Source organism: Haemaphysalis longicornis, unplaced genomic scaffold (genome assembly GCF_048455015.1).
Source record: "Haemaphysalis longicornis isolate Haplotype H1 unplaced genomic scaffold, Haemaphysalis longicornis Haplotype H1 scaffold_9, whole genome shotgun sequence".
NCBI classification, from domain to species: domain Eukaryota; kingdom Metazoa; phylum Arthropoda; class Arachnida; order Ixodida; family Ixodidae; genus Haemaphysalis; species Haemaphysalis longicornis.
This window is the reverse complement of record NW_027526460.1, coordinates 156,140,816-156,162,114: the sequence shown is the minus strand read 5'-3', so window position 1 is coordinate 156,162,114 and position 21,299 is coordinate 156,140,816. Positions and strand designations below refer to the sequence as shown.

Sequence of the window (21,299 nt, the reverse complement as noted above, 5' to 3'; positions counted from 1 at the left end):
ATTTGGCTGATGCAGACGCCAAACAGAATCATGTATTCTTTTCGCATAACATAATGGGTACCGTTCTGTGGACAAAGTGTGACGTAACATTACAAGGGAAGGGTTGTCGAGAAACGTTGCAGTGGAGGTGAACCAGTTCTAGAGACTTGCATTTCATGAGAACGGGAGTTCTATCCCGGCTGTGTACGTTTTTCGGTGGTGGCTCCACAGAGTCGAAAGCGTTTTTCTATAAGAAAAACAGAGCCAGCAGGCTTACGTTGATGTGTATTCCGCCACTGAGATGCGCCACCCAGCAACAATGCGAGCAGCTTTGTGGTTGCAGTAGACCGCGTACCGTAACATTTCTCGGCTCGTCGGTTGTGAAAGGTGTTGGCGAACGAGGATATGCGACGCAGGATGGTGGAGTTTATTCAATAAGATTGCAAGGCCAGTTAGTGCTGGAGTGTGCTGGTCAGGTTCATGTAGAACTCGTAGTACTTGTGAACCACAGTGGCACTGAAAATAAATGAAACCAAAAGCTGCTTTAGGAAGCTTACGGGAAAGATGAACCGGTATTACACTGGATTCCCGAAAAAAAAAATACAGATGCATCATATAACACGACACAGTGATTTGTGGCTGCTCAAGAACCCCGTAATGTGCGGGAACCATAAAATATATTTTAGGGTAGTTCACACTGCTTGCCCAACTATTAAAGGTGTGCTGACACAAAATGTCAAACTGAAATAACTATCATACAAGCTTACTTTCTGTAGGGTGATAATTCCCGCGGTGTTTCAACGGTAAGAAATTGGTATAATATATTTTAACTCAATTTTAATGTTTGGGACACCAAGTGCGTCCTCGTGTCGTTACGGGCGCCTCAGTGTTTGTTTCGCCGACAATTAAACTGATACGAATGAACGAGGCTGTAAAAAATATCTACGCTGTGATCGACCATCTAATCAACTTTTCTACGGTTAGTAGGCTGGTAGGCACCCAGAGCACCGAAAAGCACACTACACGAATATCCCATCTAAGTGCCCCTTTAAGCGGCATCCTTAATCTTCAGCAGCGCCTGTATCGGCTGCAAGGACGTCGTCATTAGAGGCAACGGTAGTGCGACTGCGACAGCCGTGATCAGCTCCACTGAAGCTCGTCAGCTGTCTTGCTTTACTCTATGTAGTCGTGCTTGTTTTTATAAATACATTTGATATCTGAACACAAGACGAACTCAATCGCTACACACAAAGTTAATCTCAGGGGCACTAGCGCTAATTATGAAACATGTATTCCATGCTACCATGCAGGCAAAAAGAGAAAGCAAAAGTATCGCAAAGCAATGTCGACGTTCATTGCAAATTACGCCGCCTCTTTCTACTGTATACGGCATAAGGCATGCCCCAGTAACCTCACCGCACTCTACACGCCCAATTCACCAAACCCTGCCAGCCACCGGAGTCTCGAGGCGACCAGGGCGAGCGCCACTCACTTGAAGCGCACTCGTCCGGCTCGGTCGGCCTGTGCCAGCCAGTGCATGTCGACGCGCTCCTTGTCCGCCCTGCTGTCGTGCGTGGCGGCAGAGCATCGGCTCAGGGTCTTGTATCCGGCGCCGGGCTCGAAGCGGCCCACCGCCTGGCCCTGCTCGTCCATGGCCTTCAGGTTGAAGCCGCGGAAGGGCTTGCCCACCGTGTACAGGGTCACTGTACCAAGTAGGAGGAAAGGCTCATCCAAAGCTTACAAGGCCGGGCGTGTTCCAAAGTGAACACGTTTTTCGCGTGAGTGTGCTTTCAATCATTTCGGCCGCCATTGTTAACGTTAAAAAAAGGAAGGAGGACATCTGGTAGATAACGTCATCGGCTGCCAAGTCTCACGTCACCTGGCCAATTGCCGGAAAAAAAAAATCTGTCACGCCTTTGCTAAGCCGATTTCTTTCGAGTAGCCCCCCCCCCCCCCCCCCCCCTGAATGTAGTCTTTTACAAAAGCAGAATTTTTTAGGGGGCGGCAATTAACCGCCTGGACCTCTGTTTTAAAGGGACACTGAAGTGATATGTAAACATTGCGGGATTACTAGCGCAAATTGTAGTCCGGAGTCCCCAGGCCATGTTTCGACCACTCTAGGCGCGTTTACGCGATTTTATTTAGTAGAAAAACTAATTCGAAAATGCTGTCCTCCTCTCTTTACGCTCGCCCATTTTCTGTGGCGTTTTCGTGTGACGTCAGGAGGGGATGAGCTTGGCTGCGCCACGGCTGCGCTACTGCACGGCTCCCCGGCCGACAGAGCAAGGAGGCGATGGACAGAGTCAGTCGGCCCAGCGTTTCGTCCGCCGGCCGCCGGCGGGTCGTCGCAATCAAGGAGGTTAAAAAAAATTGCTTGGTCGCAATTCGTTCGCTTAGTTGAAACTAAGCCAGGACAGGTTTGTGAATGGAAGAATGTGCCTTTCTTTACTTGGTTTGTTTGTACACTGTATCTAGCTCCAAGTCAAGGTCGCTTCACACAAGCGCTGCACAAGCGCACATGCGACGCTTCGCTGACTGGTACGCCAGTAGGAAAATAAAAGGCCTCTTGAAGGCGGGAGAAGAGTCAGCGAAGTCAATATAGGTACTAAGGAAATAAAATCAACTGATATTTTTACCGTACAGCGTAAAACTAGGGCGCGGGAAGCACTTTTTTGTGCTGGGCGAACAAGCACAGCGGTCAGCAGCACGACTGCGCATCTGCGAACGCTTTTACGTCTAAGAAATGCAATTGCTAGACGTGAGCTACTGTGGAAACTCGTGCGACGCTTACTGCACGATCGCAGTACAACAAATAGTCACCTAAGCTGCTTGAAATGCCAAAACTAAATAAAAGTGTAAACCGGTTATACAATATATACCCTATATTAGCAAGGCCTTCGCGTCCCGCTCCGTGGCTCAGTGGTCTGGCAGACTGTGGTATGTCCTTCAGGTTCTTCACTGTTCCCGAGCAAATGTTCAAAGACTGCATCGTGTATTCGCTGTGTTTATATGGGGGTCAAACTGGGAGCGGACAAGCCGGACAAACCTGTTTCGTAGAGTCAGGGACGGAGGTTTGGGACTAGCACATTTGTTTGTACGTCAAATTGTAAACCGTTTCTTGTTTCTCCGCGATGTTAAGGACCCAACGTTAAGAACTATCTGTCAATTGCGCTTGGGTAGAGCGTTACCGGATATTATAGTCACGTCCAAGGTTATACCTGGCGGCCTGCATGGTTTTATGAGAGAAGTTGTACTGTCATGCCGTTTCTTGGCTGTTCGATTTTCTTGGGAATACTTGTGTCAAGTAAATAGGAAAAAGTTGTATAAAGACGTGTGTGATGTAGTCCTCCCTGAACCAATGTACCGGTTGATTTATAGAGCAGGTAGGGGTAAAGATGCGCTTAAAAGAGTTAAGCGTATGCAGGTACCCCCAAGCGTAAAGACTTTTTTCTTCAAACTGCATACTGGAACCCTCTCTGTTAAGACCTGGATGGCAGAAAAAGACTTGTTCGTTCCATGGGGAATTGACTGTATCATATGCAAAACAGCTGAAACTATTGAGCATGTATTCATCGATTGTTGGGATGCTGTGTTCCTGTGGGATGTGCTCCAACGAACTCTGAAAAAGGATCTGCCTGTGGATGCCTAAGGCATACGGTACTTGCCTGTTGAAAACCAAGATGGTATGCCTTACGGCCTGATCATGCTTGTTGGATTGAGCTCTATTTGGAAAGCAAGAACGGCCGCAAGGTACTCTGACATCGATGCGCGAAGCGCGAGACAGTATTTTAGAGAGGCAATGAGTGAATACGTGGAAAATCAAAAATATGTGTCGAATCCGCCCGAATGTCTTGCAGACATGGAATCGTTGGTACACCTAAGGGACTTTTAAACACATGACGTCAACCAAAGTCAGGTTGACGGCTGTCTGTGAATGAATGTCTGTGTTCTGTATGTGCCAAAGCAGGCAATAAAGAAAAAAGTGGCTCAGTGGTCTGGGGCGTTAGGTATGTCACCGCAAATGTTTTGCAAGTCACGAGTTCGAATCCCCGCGGGTACGTGCTTTTTTTTTGTAAGTTAACTTTTTTGTTTTCCGCTGATGTTTTCTACATTGAGTTCACCTTTTTTTGGGCCACAACGTTCATGGCTACACGAACTAGTTCACAAAACGCGCGCAGGCTGGCACTGGCGCGCTAGCGATTTCTCGTTGGCGTGCTGTTGCCATAAGCACCGACTGCTTGCAGGCAGTGGGCACAGGCCAGAATGCACAGACCCTTGGCCTGGTGCGAACACGCTTTTTACGATACAGACATGAGGGAGGCAAGCTCCAAATATGGGGGAAAAGCGCATGACATTTGGGCGTCTGCGGGTACGCGGAGGGCGTTAATGCACTGCGTAGGTCTCGGCCAGTGAATGCTACGACTACATGCCGTCCTGGGAGGCTTATCTTGTGCATTTTACAGCCGACATGGCAGAAGCGCGGTACGATGATTACTGAGATATTGAGAATGTCCATCCAACAACGCAATTGGTTATGTTTTATAGAACAGAAACCGAAACCGAAACTTGTGTGATTGCTAATCTTGGCATCGTCCAATCACGGCGCCCCTCCTCCCAACGTCACAGCCTTAGTTGGTGCAGCCGCCGCAAACCGCGCATGGTAGTTTTTCTTCTTTCGCGCTTTGTAAAATAATTACCGATTTGTCAACCGGATAAACGATGAAAAGTGTGCTAATTTGAGCCAGTCTACGCAGTGCAAGCAAAAACGGGAGCTTGACAAATTCACTTCAGTGTCCCTTTAAGGGGGAACGGAACACACGTGATAGAACGAGCAGGAAAGCGGAGGAGAAAAGTATGGCGAAAGTGTGAGGGAGAGGGTTTTATGCCGAGACGTCGCGAAGCACTAGAAAGTTTCCGAATACCGTACGCAGCCCTGCGTAAACAGCGTACGCTATTCTTTCTGACCGTCCCCAGCACGCGCAGTGGCTTCAGCAAAAAAAAAATTAAATGGCGAAAACCCCGATGAGCGCGAAAATCACGAGCGCTCGTTTGCACATGCCTCGCAGCGACCAGAACGCCCCAGGCTAGCGCAGTGGCTTTACGAGAATAAAAAAATCAATTTGTATGCAATTTGTATGAAATTTTATAAGATACTTGAATGCATCGCATATTGAATGTTTGATTCAGATATTTCAATTATCGCGCCACGATTCGAGCGCACCTACTGAAAGGCTTTTGAGGACATGTGGTATGGAAACTGGCCACCAGAATGCGCCACATGCCCGCTAGACGTTGGGTAGTATTCCGTTAGGAAAACATCCCCCTCGTGAGGGGCACGATCAAATGCAGAGCATTTCCAGGGGCGCACGACGTTAAGTAGTTTGCGTTACGCTAATGTTGTTGCACTTGTGGCAACTGCTGACGAGAGAGCGCTCGTCAGCAGTAATTTGAATGAGTCAACGATATAAGGCGCGTTCGTAGCGTCCCATTCTGTGTCGGGTTTGTGGCGCAGTGGGTAGAGTACCATGTACATTGCGCTCCGCCCGCAGGGTTGAGGGATCGAAACCTGGCGCCGGATAGTATTTTTTTTATATAGTGTCCCAGGGGGAGGAGTGCGGACTGCGACTACGGACGTCAACGCGGGTGACATCGTGAGTTACTGAAATGCTCTGCATTTAAAAGGAGAAAGTCCCGAGGGGTTGCTCGCGGTGCTTTGCTGCCAACAATGCCATAGTTGCCAAAACGCCTGCTCAACGGAACCGCGACGCGACTCGGGGAACGGCGTGCATGCGTCGTACACGTACGCGACGCCGCTCGCCACTGCGCTCTGCGCTCTCACGCATGCAATGCTTGGCGTGAAGAACACAACGATATCCATGCATATGACGACGATTGCTACTAACAAAGCGCAAAGCGACGACGGAACATATAAACGAACAATTTCAAACTTCCACAAATGCGTACACACTAAAACATTTTACGCCCAAAAGGGTGCTTCAGCTTGTCGCCGCAGGAGCACCCTAAAAACTGAATATTTTACGCCCTTTAGGGTGCTTGGATTTTGTCGCCGCAGAAGCACCCTTTGTGAAGCACCCCAGAAGACAGGTGCCTTATAACACCCTTTTCGACCTAAAAGTATCCTAGGGTGCTACATAACCCCAATCTGTAGGAGCATCTTCTGCAAAAGCACCCACCTAAAGGGGTACAAAAAGGGTGTGTCATCCCCGGTTCACAAATGGCGCAGCAGGTGTGAGACCACATATTGCACAATATCACACACGATTATGGTATGAAACATTCGTGCTTTCCAAGCTCGGTTCTGTGAGACATTCCATTGAAGCTCAACGTCAGCTGATAATTTCCTTGAACTTGTGTCACCAATTGTTAAAACATCAATTTAAAGAGTCAGGAGCCCCATTTAAGTACAGAGTTATACCTTTAGAGGTAGTTGATTATCCAAAACTTCGTAAAAAACCATTTATTTGTTCATTTTGCCGAACTGCAGTACACATCCTTCGAGCTTCACTGCACAGCCTAACCATACTGTGCAGTGAAAGCAATTAGGTGTGCAACACTTCAACCACACAAAACTTCCTTGAACCTTAAAACCCTTGGCTTCTCAGTATTGCATCAAACTTCCAATCAAGGTAGCGACCTGCAATGTTTAGTGCCTTATTCTTGAGCTGAGCAGGAAGGTTCAATATGAAGGAAGACCAAATGCAAAATGTATAGTTTCCTCCGTAATGCGGCTCATAATATAGTTCCCTCTGTACTGTGGCTCATAATCTACTTATAAAAGTTGGGTACCCAAGCCATTTATTTTAGTTTGCATTATTCTTTTTGCTTTACGAAAAAATATTCATATGGTACAGCACTTGCAAGGCTTGGTGGTATATGGAGTTTTATAAGCATACTTTTAGACTAAATGACCCCACATAGCAATAACAAGAACTGCAAACATCACAGAACAATGCATACAAGTTCCCTGGTGAAGCCCATGGTTGAAATGTAATGTCAGTGTTCAGAAAACATTATTTGATCATGAGGCTAGCTTGTACATGGTGCCTTGCATTATGTCCCTGCCGGTGGATGTGGGGTCATTTGTCACTGTTGCAAATGAAAAGCCAACAGCCAGGGCCCATTAGTTTTGGCTAGTATTACGAGGAGCCTCACGGCAAGCATTCTACGTCGATAGACTTTTTAGAAATGACTAGAACTGAAATTAGCAAAAGATTCTCTACAAAACATTCAGTCTATCCGCAGCTTTAGGGTTTGCTAATTTCCATATTTGGGTTTCTTCTGCCTTTCTTAACAACATTTTTCTTTTGATAAGAAGATGCATAGCCCAAAGCAAAAAGTTTTTCTGTAAACCTTTGGCAGCTATATAATTGTTACAAAATATTTTACTCTAAATACGGCAGCTTAAACTGAGAATATTTGCATTTAAAAACACTAAAATAAGTTTAAATTGATCATAAATTTTTAGCTGTTTTTACACAAAACTGTACATGGGATATGGAGTGCACCACAAGGAGGGCTTTGGATTAGCTTTAGCAAATTTGGGACATTTAAGCTGCACTGAAATCTCTACACATGCGCTTTTTCACTTTCTGCATCCACCAGGAAAATGGCTGCCAATTTAGACAGCGATTCTAAATAGTAGTTGACGTGCATTTTCAAATGATCTCAAACATTGTAGCCACAAAATTAATTTTTACAAGTTGTAGACATTGCCCGTTGCACCAGACATTGGACTACGCTGTCAAGAGCTTTGACATCTACAATGACCTCTACAAAGCAAGCTTATACTGGTAGAATGTTTCATACCATAATTACTGTGTGTTCAGAGCTCACGTGTGAAGTGTGGATACTGCTGCTTCAGCAAGAACCGAGGATGAGCACCCTTCCTGGTTCTGAAAAAAATAACAGAGGAAATGCCTTAAGCAGGATTCTGAAACAGGGTTGAAAGAAACAAGAATGAACACGAAATTCTTTCAAAACATGTAAAGCAATGCAAACAAATATTTATTTCAACTTAATTTCTACAAAAGACCACCTTATGAAGACTGGTGATGGGGTATTGGCTCAAAAAAAGAGCAGAGGGCACTTATATAAATGCTACAGGGAGCCCTCGCAACCAAAAATTGTTTGAGCTTCTAAACTAATCACTGTTCAACAAACTCATAAAAAATGTTTGAATGCATAAAAAACCGGTGGTAAACACAGGAAACAGTTAAAACAGAATGACGGCACAAGTTTGTCCCGTCGTTCTCTTCTGTGTCCTGGGTTTTCCTATGGTGTTTCATCCATTGAAACATGTACCAGCTAGCCCAGTCCAACGCCTTGGTATCATAAAAATATGGATAGTCAATCCTTACAGAAAGTTGAAAAAAAAAGTATAAAGTAGGTGACAAATTTAAAATGACAGCAAATTGGTTGGCTTTTATTTTAAACGATAATATAAAAAATAATGGCATGAATGAAAGTGAGCAGCACGCGAAGTACCTTGTTGCTAGCCCGACATTCCACTTTGAAGCGAAATGTCTGCTTTCAACACTACATAGGCTAAACATGCAATGAGGCATTCCTTTAGGACCACAAAATATACCAAAATTGTTAAAAAAGCTACGAATTAGTTGAAAAAAACCTGACCACAACAAATTGGAATTAGTGACTAGATACAGTTTCAAAAATACACAGCGACATCATATAAAAATATATGGTTCCCATACAAAGATTGATCATAACAAAAATTCAGGACTATATTTATCAGACTGGCATCAATGTGCAAAGCAGCTTAATGAAGGAAGACGGTCTTCACTAAAAACATGTTAATATTGAGAGCTCATGTGCTTCCCTGCAAGTTGGGTGTGTAAAACCACTGACATCTTAACTAAGCTGCCTAAATCATCACTTTATAGACATTGAGGAATTTTACGAATTGGTTTATTGTAGTGAGCTGTCTAGTTTATTTCCCTATTTTTTCTTGACATTTCGTGTCTAATTCTAAATTTGGTGACTAGATAGCTTTTACTATGGTCATGCACTGGTGACAACGAATATTTGATTTTACTTTTAAAAAATTTCAGTTTTGTTTTATTGCTCACCAGCCAACGATCTGAAATATCAGAGGCGCTTAAAACGTATTTTGGCATTTCCTTCCTGCACTGTAGTACAACTAATCATGACTTTTACCATAATTTGTTCACAAATCGTAATATTTGGAAAGTATTCAGCCGAATAAAAATGTCATTTCAGAAGCATGCACAATCAACAAGGCCTCAATGACTCTCACGACGTGGTCCACTTGTTTCTGTCACAAATAACCTGAGTGCAGACACACTCCACCGAAGACGAAGGTAACATGCCCTCTTGGGTGATGAATATTTAAAAAGCCTTACTAGTAAAGTTGCTGCTGAGCACGTAAAATTTGTGGCATTAAAACAAAAGATCCCTCTGCGGCATCTTTCACTTGGAGGACCGCTTGACCACAAACTTTGAGAAGCTGGAAAATGCTCCATGAGCTGCTCCAGCCAGCAGAAACGATGCAGGACACAAGTTGGTATGCGGACCGTTGGCATCCTGCGATTGTGAAGATATTTCTGTTTAGTAGATGCTCTTCTTTTTGTACCACTGTTTATTTCACCTTTAACAAGCAGCTGAACTCCGTAACGTTCGCATAATAAAATGCTGCAATGCGGAACAGTTAGCAGGGTTACCTCAATTTTGCTTTTCTACGAATTAACACAATGTAGGTAATCTGCACACAACTGCAATCAAACTGCAATTTTCACCTACTTCACTGCTAACATCAGCGTTTGACTGCTCAAGCACAAATACAGGTTAGACATGTGAGCAATCTGCTAAACTTATCCCCACAAACTGAACAAACTGAACAATCAGGCATCAGAAATCGGCAAGGAAGGACGTGTCACCTTTAAATGGCACTTTTTTCGTTCAAAACATAAACAACACCTGGAAGCTTGAAGCGTGAAAGGGGGTCTTTCATGCTGACAATGTCAGAACATAGCTTGCTAGTGGGCACGTGCACGATGTGCACAATGTGTTTCTTGAAAATGCGTGCAAAAGCTTGATTGATGTGTAGGACGAGAATTGCAGCACGTTTTGACACAGGCCTTGTGGACGCTTCTGCCTGCTAATGTCAATGCGGATTCCTGCTAGTCGCCCTCTTCGCTTCTTTCTGAATATAATGCTTTAGGCAGCCACAAGGACTGCATCAAAACGTGCAGCAATTAGCTATGTCCCACACATCGGTGAAACTCTCGCACACATTTTCAAGAAACGCAGTGCATACATCGTGCATTTGCCCACTAGCAAGCTGCGTTCTGACATTGTCAGCGTGAAAGACCCCCTCTCACGCTCCAAGCTTCCGGGTGTTGTTTATTAGATTCCATGCGCTGAATGCAAATCAGTGTACATTGGCGAAACGGGCAATCTGCACAGAAGATCAACGCAGCACTGGAACGAAGTGAACAAGGGCCATGCAAAAACAAATCCACTGGCAGAGCACCGTGAGAGGATGGGAAACGTGGTCGACTAAAATTACTGACAACTGAGTGCAATCTATCTCTTCTCGATTACTGCTCGAGTCCCTCATTGTTCAGACGACGCCCAACATTATCAACATAATGGATGGCAATCTGCACCATATCCATGCAAACGCATTGCGCCGTGTAATGCCCAATATATAGCTTCGTTTTCCACGACACATGCTCACCGTGAACAAGCACCAAACCGTTAAATGGCTTTCTTGACTTGGTCAGTGACCTACGTTTCATCATTGCAATAATGCTTTTACCTGCCTACACGGCATTCCGTCAAACACTGGACTACACTACATGAGCCATTGCCGTTCTTAACCTGCACTAGAGTATATAACCTTTGACTACTGCTATGAGATAGACGCATAAGCGCACTCCAATATGACCTTTATATTTAGGTCTTGGAAACATGTATAATTTCACTTTTATGTTGCACCTGCTACAGCAGCTGGTAATATACCAAAAATATGAAAACAAACTGTGGTTTAACACGCCAAAGCTACAGTTGATATATGGGGAGCACTGTAGGGGAAGGCTTCGCATTAATTTTGACCACCTGCGTATTTTTGTGCGCACCGAAATCTCAAAACACGGGCGTCTTTACGTGTTGCCTCCATCTGAAAAGCGGCCACACCAAGCGGTATCTAACCGACATTCGCCTCCACAGCGCACCACCCTAGATACTGCAGTGGGTTAAACATATGAAATAAAGCGAGTTTTGGAGTGCAAATGAAAATATTAATCACACGTCTTATTTTCCCAATCGATCTACCTTTTGAAATCCACCATGCAATCCCCCCTCCCCTACCGGCCTACCAAAACACCTTTGTCTCAAGAGGTAATCAGGCTGTTGTTAATGAAGTAAGTATTTACAATTCGAGACTTGCCACCGTTAAAGTCATGCACTTTGTTTTAGAGATAAGCGACATTAGCCATTTGCAGCACCAGGAGTTAATTGTGTTAAGATCAGACTGAAAGTATTGATGGTAGTAGTTGAAAGAAATTGTGTGATAAATTACAACATCTGCAAATGAGACCTACATGGCAGGATATGCAACATGGAAGATAGACAGGACCAAGCAACCTGCCTGGGGAGACAACAAAGTGGCACGAGCAAAAGAAGTATATAGTTATTAGAAGTAAACTGCATTTGAGAAGAATGAAAATCTTTCACTCAAGTGAGGACATTAGGGTGAAGTTTGGGAAGTAGTCTGTGGTGTGCAATGCGATTGAATGCTTTAGAAAAATCGAGAAAAACTACCGCAGTTTGCAAGCCTGCGTCAATGGATCAATGTAGATTGTGAAGAAATCCTGAAAGTTGTGTTTCTCAAGTAACCCTTGTGAAAACCGTGGTGATATTCGAATGTGATATTGTTATTTTATAAATAATTAGCGACCTGGGAGTGGATGAATTGTTTCCTCAGCTTGCATGTGGTACGTGTTAGGGAAATTTAATGGTGAAGTACCGCCTCCTGATTTAAAGATTGGTGCTACCTCGACTATCTTCCAATCATTGAGAATAGTGCCTTTCATGAGAGACTGCGAAAAAAGCGCTGCCAGAATTCTACAGACTGCGGGATGTACTTTTCGGTATAGTTTGATTAATACCAGTATGATCTGAAGTAGACCAGTTTGTATTGCAAGTTCAAAACCATATCGAAAGATCCTAAATGTTTGCTTGGCTTGATTACATACGAATACTTGCTTCAAAGTCAGCTCAATTTCTCTTCTTGCCCTTTAGACATCGGCCACAGATTCTCTTCAATATCTCTGCTAAGCAATGACACGCTCCAAACGCACAGCACTGCTTCATGAAAATGTTTCAGATAATCACAAGCCACAGCACTCCTAACAGGTATACATCATGGCAGGTTCCACAACATGCAATAACTAACCTGAAAGTACATAATCGGTGGGTGCACCGATATGGCAGCAGTGCCTGGACCGATGTGTCGAGCAAATGCGCTGACTTATGAACGGGTGGTCCAAGCGGCCAGATGATGGATGAATGACCATTCCTGGCAGCAAAGCGTACAGAGCACCAACGAAAGGCCAGGCAGTACTTGGGTACAGCAGGTGCAGTGTCGGTTGGCCAAGGGAGGCCCTGGCAAAGCCTTTGAAACTGGACTGGAAGGCAGCTGACCCAGGACAGCGAGCAGCAGCACCTGCAGGTGCGTAATCTGTGAGTGTGCTGACACTTGTTGAAATACAAGAAGAGCACACACAAAGCACGAATGCTTACATCAAGTAGATTTTTAATCGTTTAAAGACAGTAATTTCCAAGGCACTAATAAGAACATTCCCAGAACACCCCAAGTGAAATTTAGGTCACAGTAAGAATGTATTTAGTAGACCCGCAGGTATTGTGAGTGGGGTATGCGTGATATATGCAAAGCTCACTGCTGAGCTAATTTGCATGGAACGCTTGCTAGCAGCTTATCCCTTGCTTTCAATCGGAACTGCTGTGTGATAGTTGAGGCTCCTCCATTTCAATGTCTGACTTGTATCTGCACGTTCAATTCTCCAATATAAATCGAGTTGAGTGAGTGCCTACAGCTTTCTTGTTAGTCTCTGTATGGCCTGCGGTTTTGCGAAAATGAGAACTTGCGAATTCGCTCAATTTTTTGCACTAATTTAAACAATACATATGCCTCTGATATCATGCCCCAGACTTCCCGAGAGCCACTCTGACGGAATCGGCAGGCGCCTTGTAGGCGTTGTGAAATCTCCCCCACTACCTCGAGACTAGCGAACTCCCTGCGAGGCCACATGCGCGCATTTCACCTTCAATTTGCACGTATGTGAATTCTTCGCGGCCCGAAGACCGCGAGGCGTACGGTCGCCGGTCTCGCGAGCGCAATAGCTGCGAAGCGCACTGCACGGAATTCGTGTAGGGGGGGGGGGGGGGATTTCACAACACCTACGAGACGCCAGCCAAGGAATCAAGTGTACGCTTTTTCACATGCACTTCCAGGGAACCTCCTGTTCAAGTTATTTCTTGGTATACCGCGGGTATTCACGAGGGAGGACTAATCACAGCGTTGTGCCACTCACGCGAAATTGCGACTGCGATCTGCAACCGCAAAGGCACTGTTTGAGAGACACATAAACAAACGCCCCGGTGTTAAAGAGCCTTGCGTGATGTGAAATTATTAGCAGCCGTGTACCACAGCGCGAGCACCGTAGCCAAGGTCTAGCTTCAGCGTAAATTGATACTGACTTCTGCGGAAACGGTGGACTGGGCGCCAAACAAGTATACTAACTCACGTAGGCTCTCAGAGCAAACGAGATGGGGGTCTAGCGAATTACTGACCCATAAACACCAGAACTCGTTCCAACCAATATACAGAATAATAAAAAATGCGTACTTACCCGAGCAAAAACGATGTTTCTACCGTACAATTCTCCTTCACTGTCGTCTTCATCTCCGGGACACGCTTTGTTCAGATACAATGTGATCGACTTTTGACGCGCAGTATTTTATGCTGCGATGATCGTTCTTCCGGGGTCCCCATGTTCAACACACGCGTAAGTTGGAAGGGTAGACATCACCCATAAAGCTTTTATAACTATGATTTAAGCTTGAAATAGATAAAACTAATCAAATGACGCCAGCAAACACTGGGCACAAAACGCAATGAAAAAACACACAAAAAGTGAGAGATAGTTGCCAGACTTGAAATGCAGCACCTCTATGTTTGACGAAAATGGTGTTAGTATTGTAATGTTGGTAATTATCCTTCTGCTTTCAAAGTCTGAAATGTGTTTATAACCTAAATTTAAGGTTTTTAAACACAAAAATTGAATACACATAAAGTAATTGACATATATACTGATATTGAAAAGAGGTTTTGACGTTTGTTTTGGTTTTGTTTTCAAGGCGGGCTTCTTAAAGGAGAAGGTGCGAGAAAACGAGCTAGTTTGGGTTTTGGAGCTACTTGAGCTACTTTGGGCGGTAAATGTCGGCGTGATAGAAAGCAAGCAACAGGCGCTCACCCTGGTCGTATAAAAAAGAGGTAATAAAACCCTGACCTAAAAAAAAACAGGTTCGTCGAGGAATCGAACCATTGACCTACAAAACAGTAAACGGACGCGTTAACACTCAGCTATGTCGGCGGGCGGTTTTTTTTTTGGATAAACAAAAAACTTTATTTACAGAGATATATACAGGATCACATCAGATGATTGTAGGGTATTCGTCTTACACAATAGCAGCTCTACGCATGCAGAAAAATAGGCGCTTACTGCTTTTACGCTAGCATGGCGTACGTAAGGTGTCAACGAATATTGTCGCTTGTATTTAGTTTATGCTGCATTTTTGAAATTTTGGATGTCCTAACGCGTGTTTCTCACGCACCGGTCTTGCAGACGAGGCCGCATTGCTAGCGCTGCAAGCGATTGAGCCAAAGCTCCCTTATTTGACTCAAGAAAAGCTATCGCAGTCAACCCGACCTTTCCTGTGCAAGCCACGGTAGCCACGAAATAAATGGAATGTGCTGTTAGAATTACGGCGTTGATAACGCTTGTTTGTCCGGCACCGTCTTGCAGACAAGCAACGTCGCGCTAATACTACAAGCGATGTCACTCCTGGCATGTCAGGCGCATCAAACCCGTCGTGTAAAATGACTGGTAACAGTGCGAAAACATCTGAGTTTGTAACAAGTGGGGATTATTAGAAAGCGACCGAAGCATGCGGTGGCGGCGACGTAATATGTACAGTAAACAGGTAGGCAGTACGGCAGCGACGAGCGAAAATGATTTTACACGACCGCCACCGTCGGCCTGCGTAAAAAAGGAAGATAGAACCCCTGCATACACGCCCTCGAACAAAGCTATACAGCTGATTCAGTTTGTTGTGGACGAAGAGCAACCAATCGGCTGCAGCCACAACCGATTGTGCTTGCCGTGGTATGAACCAAAGCATATCTTCACATCGTTATGTTATCCTCCGTATGACTCTTACTTATTGAAGGGAAAATTCAGAACACAAACGTTGACGTCTAGCGTCTATGCCCGACATAGACGCTGCTGTTTAGGCCTTAAAAACCACTTTCAGGGCGTCTGTCGGTTCTGTCTGATGGCGCGCTCGCGCCGCTGATTACGAACAAGGCGTCTGTTGGCATTCACTGATCGTGTTGGTGAGCCGGTAAACGCCATCACGGTTAAACTCCCTGTTGGAAGACTACGCTGTTGGGACGATAGAGTGCCGACATAGCTTCTTATTGGCCCCACAAACGCCATCAAGGTTAAACTCCCTGTTGGAAGACTAGGATATTGGAACGATAGAGTGCCGACAGAACTTCGTATTGGCCCCACAGGCGTGCTGTGAGACCAACGAGAAAGTCTTGTTGGACTTTTTGCCCGGGGCATAATAATACGGGAACAAATTCTTAGGTAAATTTGATTTCGTTGAGGACACCGATGCCTCGCGTAAAAGTTTTATTTATAGGACTACAAGAGGCATTTTGTAGCCTTCCCTTCCCGTGCACCCAGACATCGAAACGAACCTTGTGATACACTCGAAGAAGTAGATTAGTGCATTGGAATTTAAACATTCAGCACGTTTTGTTCATATTACGAACAGCAATTTTAGAGCATTTCCCCTGGTCTATGTGGAGAGTTCATATTTAAACCTCTCAACGGGAGGTGAAATAGTGCAATGTGCGGTTTAAACATTCAGCCTGTTTTTGTGCAATTTTGCATGCTTGTATTCACTCACCGTTCTTTTAGGCACCCTAACGATAGGGTGCAGTGATAACATCCCAATCGAGAAGAAATACTTTTTAGCACCCCTTTAACGGTCGTAACACCCTTTGAAACTGTTGATTACACCCCTCAATTTTGGCACCCTCGATGTGGGGTGCCCGAGCAATATTTGGGCGCTTAAAAGGTGCAAAAAGGGTGCAAAATGTTCAGTACACCCTTATAGCACCTTAAAGGGTGCAAAAATGTTAAGATTTACACCCTTTAATTTGTTGCACCCTCATGATTGGGTGCCGGAGCAATGTTTTCGTCCCTAAAAGGTGCAAAAAGGGTGCAAAATGTTGAGTGCACCCTTCTAGCACCTTAAAGGGTGTTAAAAAGTTTCGTAGTTATGTTTCCTTCTGGGCTCACGTAAATAGAAACCCTGCAGCTTCGCTGCAGGGTTCAGGGTTTCAAGCCTTTCGCGACTTAATGAAAGCTTCATCAGTTTTTTTAATTCGTCCTGTCGTTTGCACGTCCCTCTCGCGTAGCTCTCAATTTTGCCGCGCTGTCGCTGACTGCTCAAACGGCGCTTTTCAGCCAGGCCGCCTACCGAAGCTGTATGCGTGCGTGCGCATCCGCGTACCCGTGTCTGTCTCTGACTATGCGTCTGTATGTGCGCGTGCGTGAGTGGGTGTCTGTCTCTCTGTCTCTCTGTCTGTCTGTCTGTGCGTGCGTGCGTGCGTGCGTGCGAGTGTGCTTGTATGTGTGCGTGCATGTGCGTCTAAGTGCGTGCGCCGGTCTGCGGGTGTCTGTACGAGATTTGGGTGCAAGTTAAAGTTCCCCAGGTGGTCAAAATTAATCCGGAGCCCTCCACTACAGCGCGCCTCATCGCCTGCGTCGCGTCGGAGTGTTAAAGCGTACAATCAATCAGTCTGCGGTTGAACTGTAAAATTTGAGGTCGCCCTTAACCGGACCTAATGCGTGGGCTCCGCCTGGCATGGGCGCCTCTTCCCTCAGATCCCGGCACCCGCCGCCGTAGTGTTAGCGTATGGCAGCGGTAGTAGTGGCGGCGTTCCGCTAAGGGTTAACAAAGGGAACGAAGAGCCCACCGAAGATAAACCGAGCAGGAAAGCGGAGGATGGAAGTCGATGCGCATGGAGAAAGAGAAGCCAGGAGAAAGCAAACGATGGGACGCTGCTCGGAAATGTGCGCCTGGGCCAACCTTGGTTGCGCAATGACTAAAGCTTTACGCTGCTCAGTCCGAAGACGAGGGTTCGATTCTGGCCGTGGCGGCCCTCGCTCTCATGGAGGGGAAGGACGGGAATGGCCGTGAGCCGAAATTTTTGTGCACGTTGCAGATCCCCGGATGGTATAATTATTCAACAGCAGTTCACTAAGGCGAGCGTGGTATACCCTGTAAGCGTGAAGCTTCCGAGGAACACAGTCTCGCTGGAATGGAACTAATGCGTGATCTCAGGAAACGTTTGCAGTGGGCACCTTTGACGCTATCGTTGGGCGCAAAGTGCACCTTGTCCTGGACCAGCCGGTAAGGGGACATCTTCGCTTCCAGGGGAACTGCAGCCGCGTGGGCGGGGCGCTGGTCGTAGAAGGGGTCGCAGGCCATTTCCGGAGCCCCGTCAGGAAACGCCATGGTGGCAGCCGAAGACAGCAGCACCAGCAGAGGCAAACCGAGACAAGCCATGATCGTTTCTGCTCACAAACCTGTAAGGGAAAATACAATTCGTAACGCCAATAATAACAGCCCAGCGGGAATCTTAGGCGTTCTATAACATTATAGCTGCTACTGAAGCCCCGTTTAAAGCGGCCATAACAAGAACCCTTCCTAGCACTTGCGTTATATGTTAGCTCTGGATGCATGAACACAGGAAGCAGTTGTCGCGGTCAACGTGTAAGGCGTGGTTATAAGCCAAAGGCTCTCGAGTAGAGCTTCCGTCACGTACGTTTTTCTACGTCACCAGTTCTTGCGGTAAAAAATTTCCGTTGTCATTCCGACGTCATTGGAGCGATGCCCAATAGCAACATGGGTTTTCAGACAGGATGACTGCAGGTCATTTCTTTACAACAAGAGGGGTTTTATTCTTTTATCTGCGGCAAAATTCTCAGAACTCTCCTATTCTAATGAATGATAAGCTGAAAATGGACAACAGCGCTCTAACGTAAAAATGGCAAAGTGATACAGGGTTTCTCCGCATACACCAATGTGCCATATGAAGGGACAAGTCACTAGAAAGTTTTAGCATAACGATTAGGGTACGCTGCGCTAGGGGTGACGGATACAGACATCCCACTGGACATGTGTGCGTTCGTTCCGCAATGACGGTCTGCCCGCTTCACCGAACTCGCACATTCGTTCCAGTGAGAGGTGGCCTTCGTCGCCGTACCTTCCCGCGCAGGCGCAATCGGGTTCCGGAACCCGCGGTTCCTAGCTTAGGGTAGCCTATGCGCTATGCAAGAACTCTCTATTGCTTCTACCGAACGCTAAACAGACTCTTCTGTAACAGACACAACTACGCATGCGCCATCGCCCCAGCCCGGCGAGGCTTTTTTCCCGAACTGTCCTAGCACATCGGGCAGAGCTGATTAAACAAGTTTCGAACTTTTGGTGATAGACTGGTCAAAATTCGCCGGTTTTGCGTACACCTGCGTACATCTTGTGATGGGTGTCTTAGATGGAGAGAAAAAGCAACTTCCAACAAAACCTACATTTTAGTATAGTTACGAATGGTTGGGGCAGAACTTTATACGTGATTTTGTTTGGAAATATAGTGAAAATAGCTATCTTTAAAAGAAGACGTCCACCAGAAACGTGCATATGGTGTTGGTTCATCACCACTGGACCTTCCGCTTTTGTTTCTTAGCATCAATGTTCCGAACGTCAAGCGACGGGGACAGTTTCTGGATGACTTTGTGAAAAAGCAATTCATTGATTGGGTTAGGGGAGTAGCCCTTCTTATTATGAACCATTACGTGTTACCCAGGCCATTCGAGTATTCTTACAGATACCATAGTTTGTGTTTTCGCCACGCGCGGGCAGTTCGTGTTTATTATGTTTGTTGTGTTCATTGTAATCTTACTACTATTTCAACCTTACCCCATGGAGTTTTTTATTGGTTCTAATCTTACTAGTACTTCAATCTTACCTCCAGCAATGTCATTGTTTGTAATCTGATTATACTCGGGTACAACGTAAGAACGGTTGCACAAGTTGCCGCTGTACCTCATCACCACAGCCGGATGTTACTCCGCGCGGCGCGAGTAGGGCATTACTGGGAATATTTTGATTTGATTTCAGTTCATCTGATTGGCCCGAGCCGTTTCCGCTATTTATTGTACTTGATATGCTTATAAATTTCTGAAGCGCCGACAAACATGGTACGTGAGGAAACGCAGACGATATCACGCATTCATAGCAGTCTCCCCTGAAAACGCGCGCCCGTTTATATCCAGGTCCGGCGCTTAGGCGGAGTGCTATCATACGTGAGCTATTGCCGTTCTTAACTTGTTCCCGAGTATAGTATTTCTGCTAAAATCAAGCTGGGAAGTAGCGTGCAATAATCTTCAACCTCAGCCGGTATTATTGTTTGCTTTTTTGGTCTGGGTAAATCACTGGCCATTAAGTGATTTTTTCGAGCTGTTATTAACGTTGCGAATATCATTAATACCGCACTAAACGAAGGAAAAATGGCTGTCGGTATATTTTTAGATGTTCGAAAAGCTTTTGACACTGTTGATTATGATATACTTCTCAAGAAACTTCATTGTTATGGTTTCCGGGATTCTTTTCTAAATTTGATTCAAAGTTATTTGTCCCAACGCAAACAATGTGTTTCCATAAATGGTACTTGTTCAACTTTTCTAGCCATAGAAGTTGGAGTGCCTCAGGGTTCCGTCTTGGGACCCATTCTATTTTCTCTTTCTGTAAACGATTTGCCGAGTTGCCTAGTAAAAGGGGAAGCCATGATGTACGCTGATGACACGGTTATTTTATTCGTAGGAAATAGGATTACGCAGCTAGAAATAGAAGCAAATAGTGACTTAATAAATATCGCGAAATGGTTTGATGAAAACAGGCTGACGCTAAATGTAACCAAAACAAAATATATTCTTTTTTCATCCTTAGGTACAAAGAGCAATAATTCAATAAACCTGAAACTGGGAACTGATCAGATTCAAAAAGTAGATACATATAAATACCTCAGCATGACGAGGCCATGAATTATAAACAGCATATCAGTGACCTGTGTAAAAAATTAAGTTTTGCTTGTCACACGTTATACCAGGCACGACAGCATTTCCCCTTGCAAACGTTAAAAACAATTTACTTCGCTGTCTTTCACTGTCACTTAACATACTGCATTGAAACTTGGGGCAGCACATATTTATCGTATCTTTCCCAATTATAAAATTACAAAAACGAGCACTCCGCAATATAACCTTTTCAAAATGTACCGACCACACAGCTCCTTTATTCTGTAAGCTAGAAATAATGCCTTTTTTGGTCGCCCGAGATTAAAAAATAGCCTGCGTCACTCATAATATTTTGTCAGAAAACAGCCCTTTGCCATCAAATATTTTCATAAAATCAGGTCACGTAACACGAAGTCACGCAAACATCAATTTTAGCATCAATTTTAGCATGGCAGACGTACAATAAAGTATCTTGGTACTAAGATATGGAACGCTATTTCTGTTGACGTTAAAGAAAGCCGCAATTTTTCTCGAGCATTGAAAAGCAGTATCAAAGGTAAAAATTTCGAATCGCTAGCTTGACCTCCATATAAATAAGTTTACCACCTGTAAAACATGTATATTCTCTTTTTAAATGATTGGTCCTGGACAAAATATGGGCTACATTCAGCTGCGAGACTAGATTTGACGTTGCTTCTCTTTCACGTGAGCATATATATGTCTATGTATGAGTATCTGCACTTGTATGCATGCGCATGTACGATTGTATATGTGCTATGTTTAAGTACATTGATGTGTACGGTGTGTTACGGTTCTGACGACCGCTTTTGTTTTGTTGTCCGTATTTAGTTACTTTAAAGGCTG

At 45.0% G+C, this 21,299-nt stretch overlaps 1 protein-coding gene across 1 annotated transcript; it reads right to left on the bottom strand.

Annotated features, from left to right (window-relative positions):
- Positions 1-431: 431 nt before the first annotated feature.
- On the bottom strand, positions 432-18,731 carry LOC144153509 (putative defense protein 1). The gene is made up of 4 exons (XM_077685141.1): positions 18,629-18,731; positions 17,724-17,948; positions 1,472-1,682; positions 432-495 (listed from the first exon to the last, which is right to left on the bottom strand). Exons 2-4 carry the CDS (start codon positions 17,926-17,928, stop codon positions 432-434), a joined length of 480 nt encoding a protein of 159 aa, XP_077541267.1. The 5' UTR covers positions 17,929-17,948; positions 18,629-18,731.
- Between the last annotated feature and the right edge of the window lie 2,568 nt (positions 18,732-21,299).

Bases quoted from the DNA above. Each gene is read 5' to 3' on its own strand.
- LOC144153509 (XM_077685141.1), bottom strand. From the start codon at position 17,928: ATGGCTTGTCTCGGTTTGCCTCTGCTGGTGCTGCTGTCTTCGGCTGCC. The intron at 1,683-17,723 runs GTGCCCACTGCA...TACTTGGTACAG, and splicing joins GCCCAACGATAGCGTCAAAG to TGACCCTGTACACGGTGGGC. The intron at 496-1,471 runs GTGAGTGGCGCT...ATTTATTTTCAG, and splicing joins GCCGGACGAGTGCGCTTCAA to TGCCACTGTGGTTCACAAGT.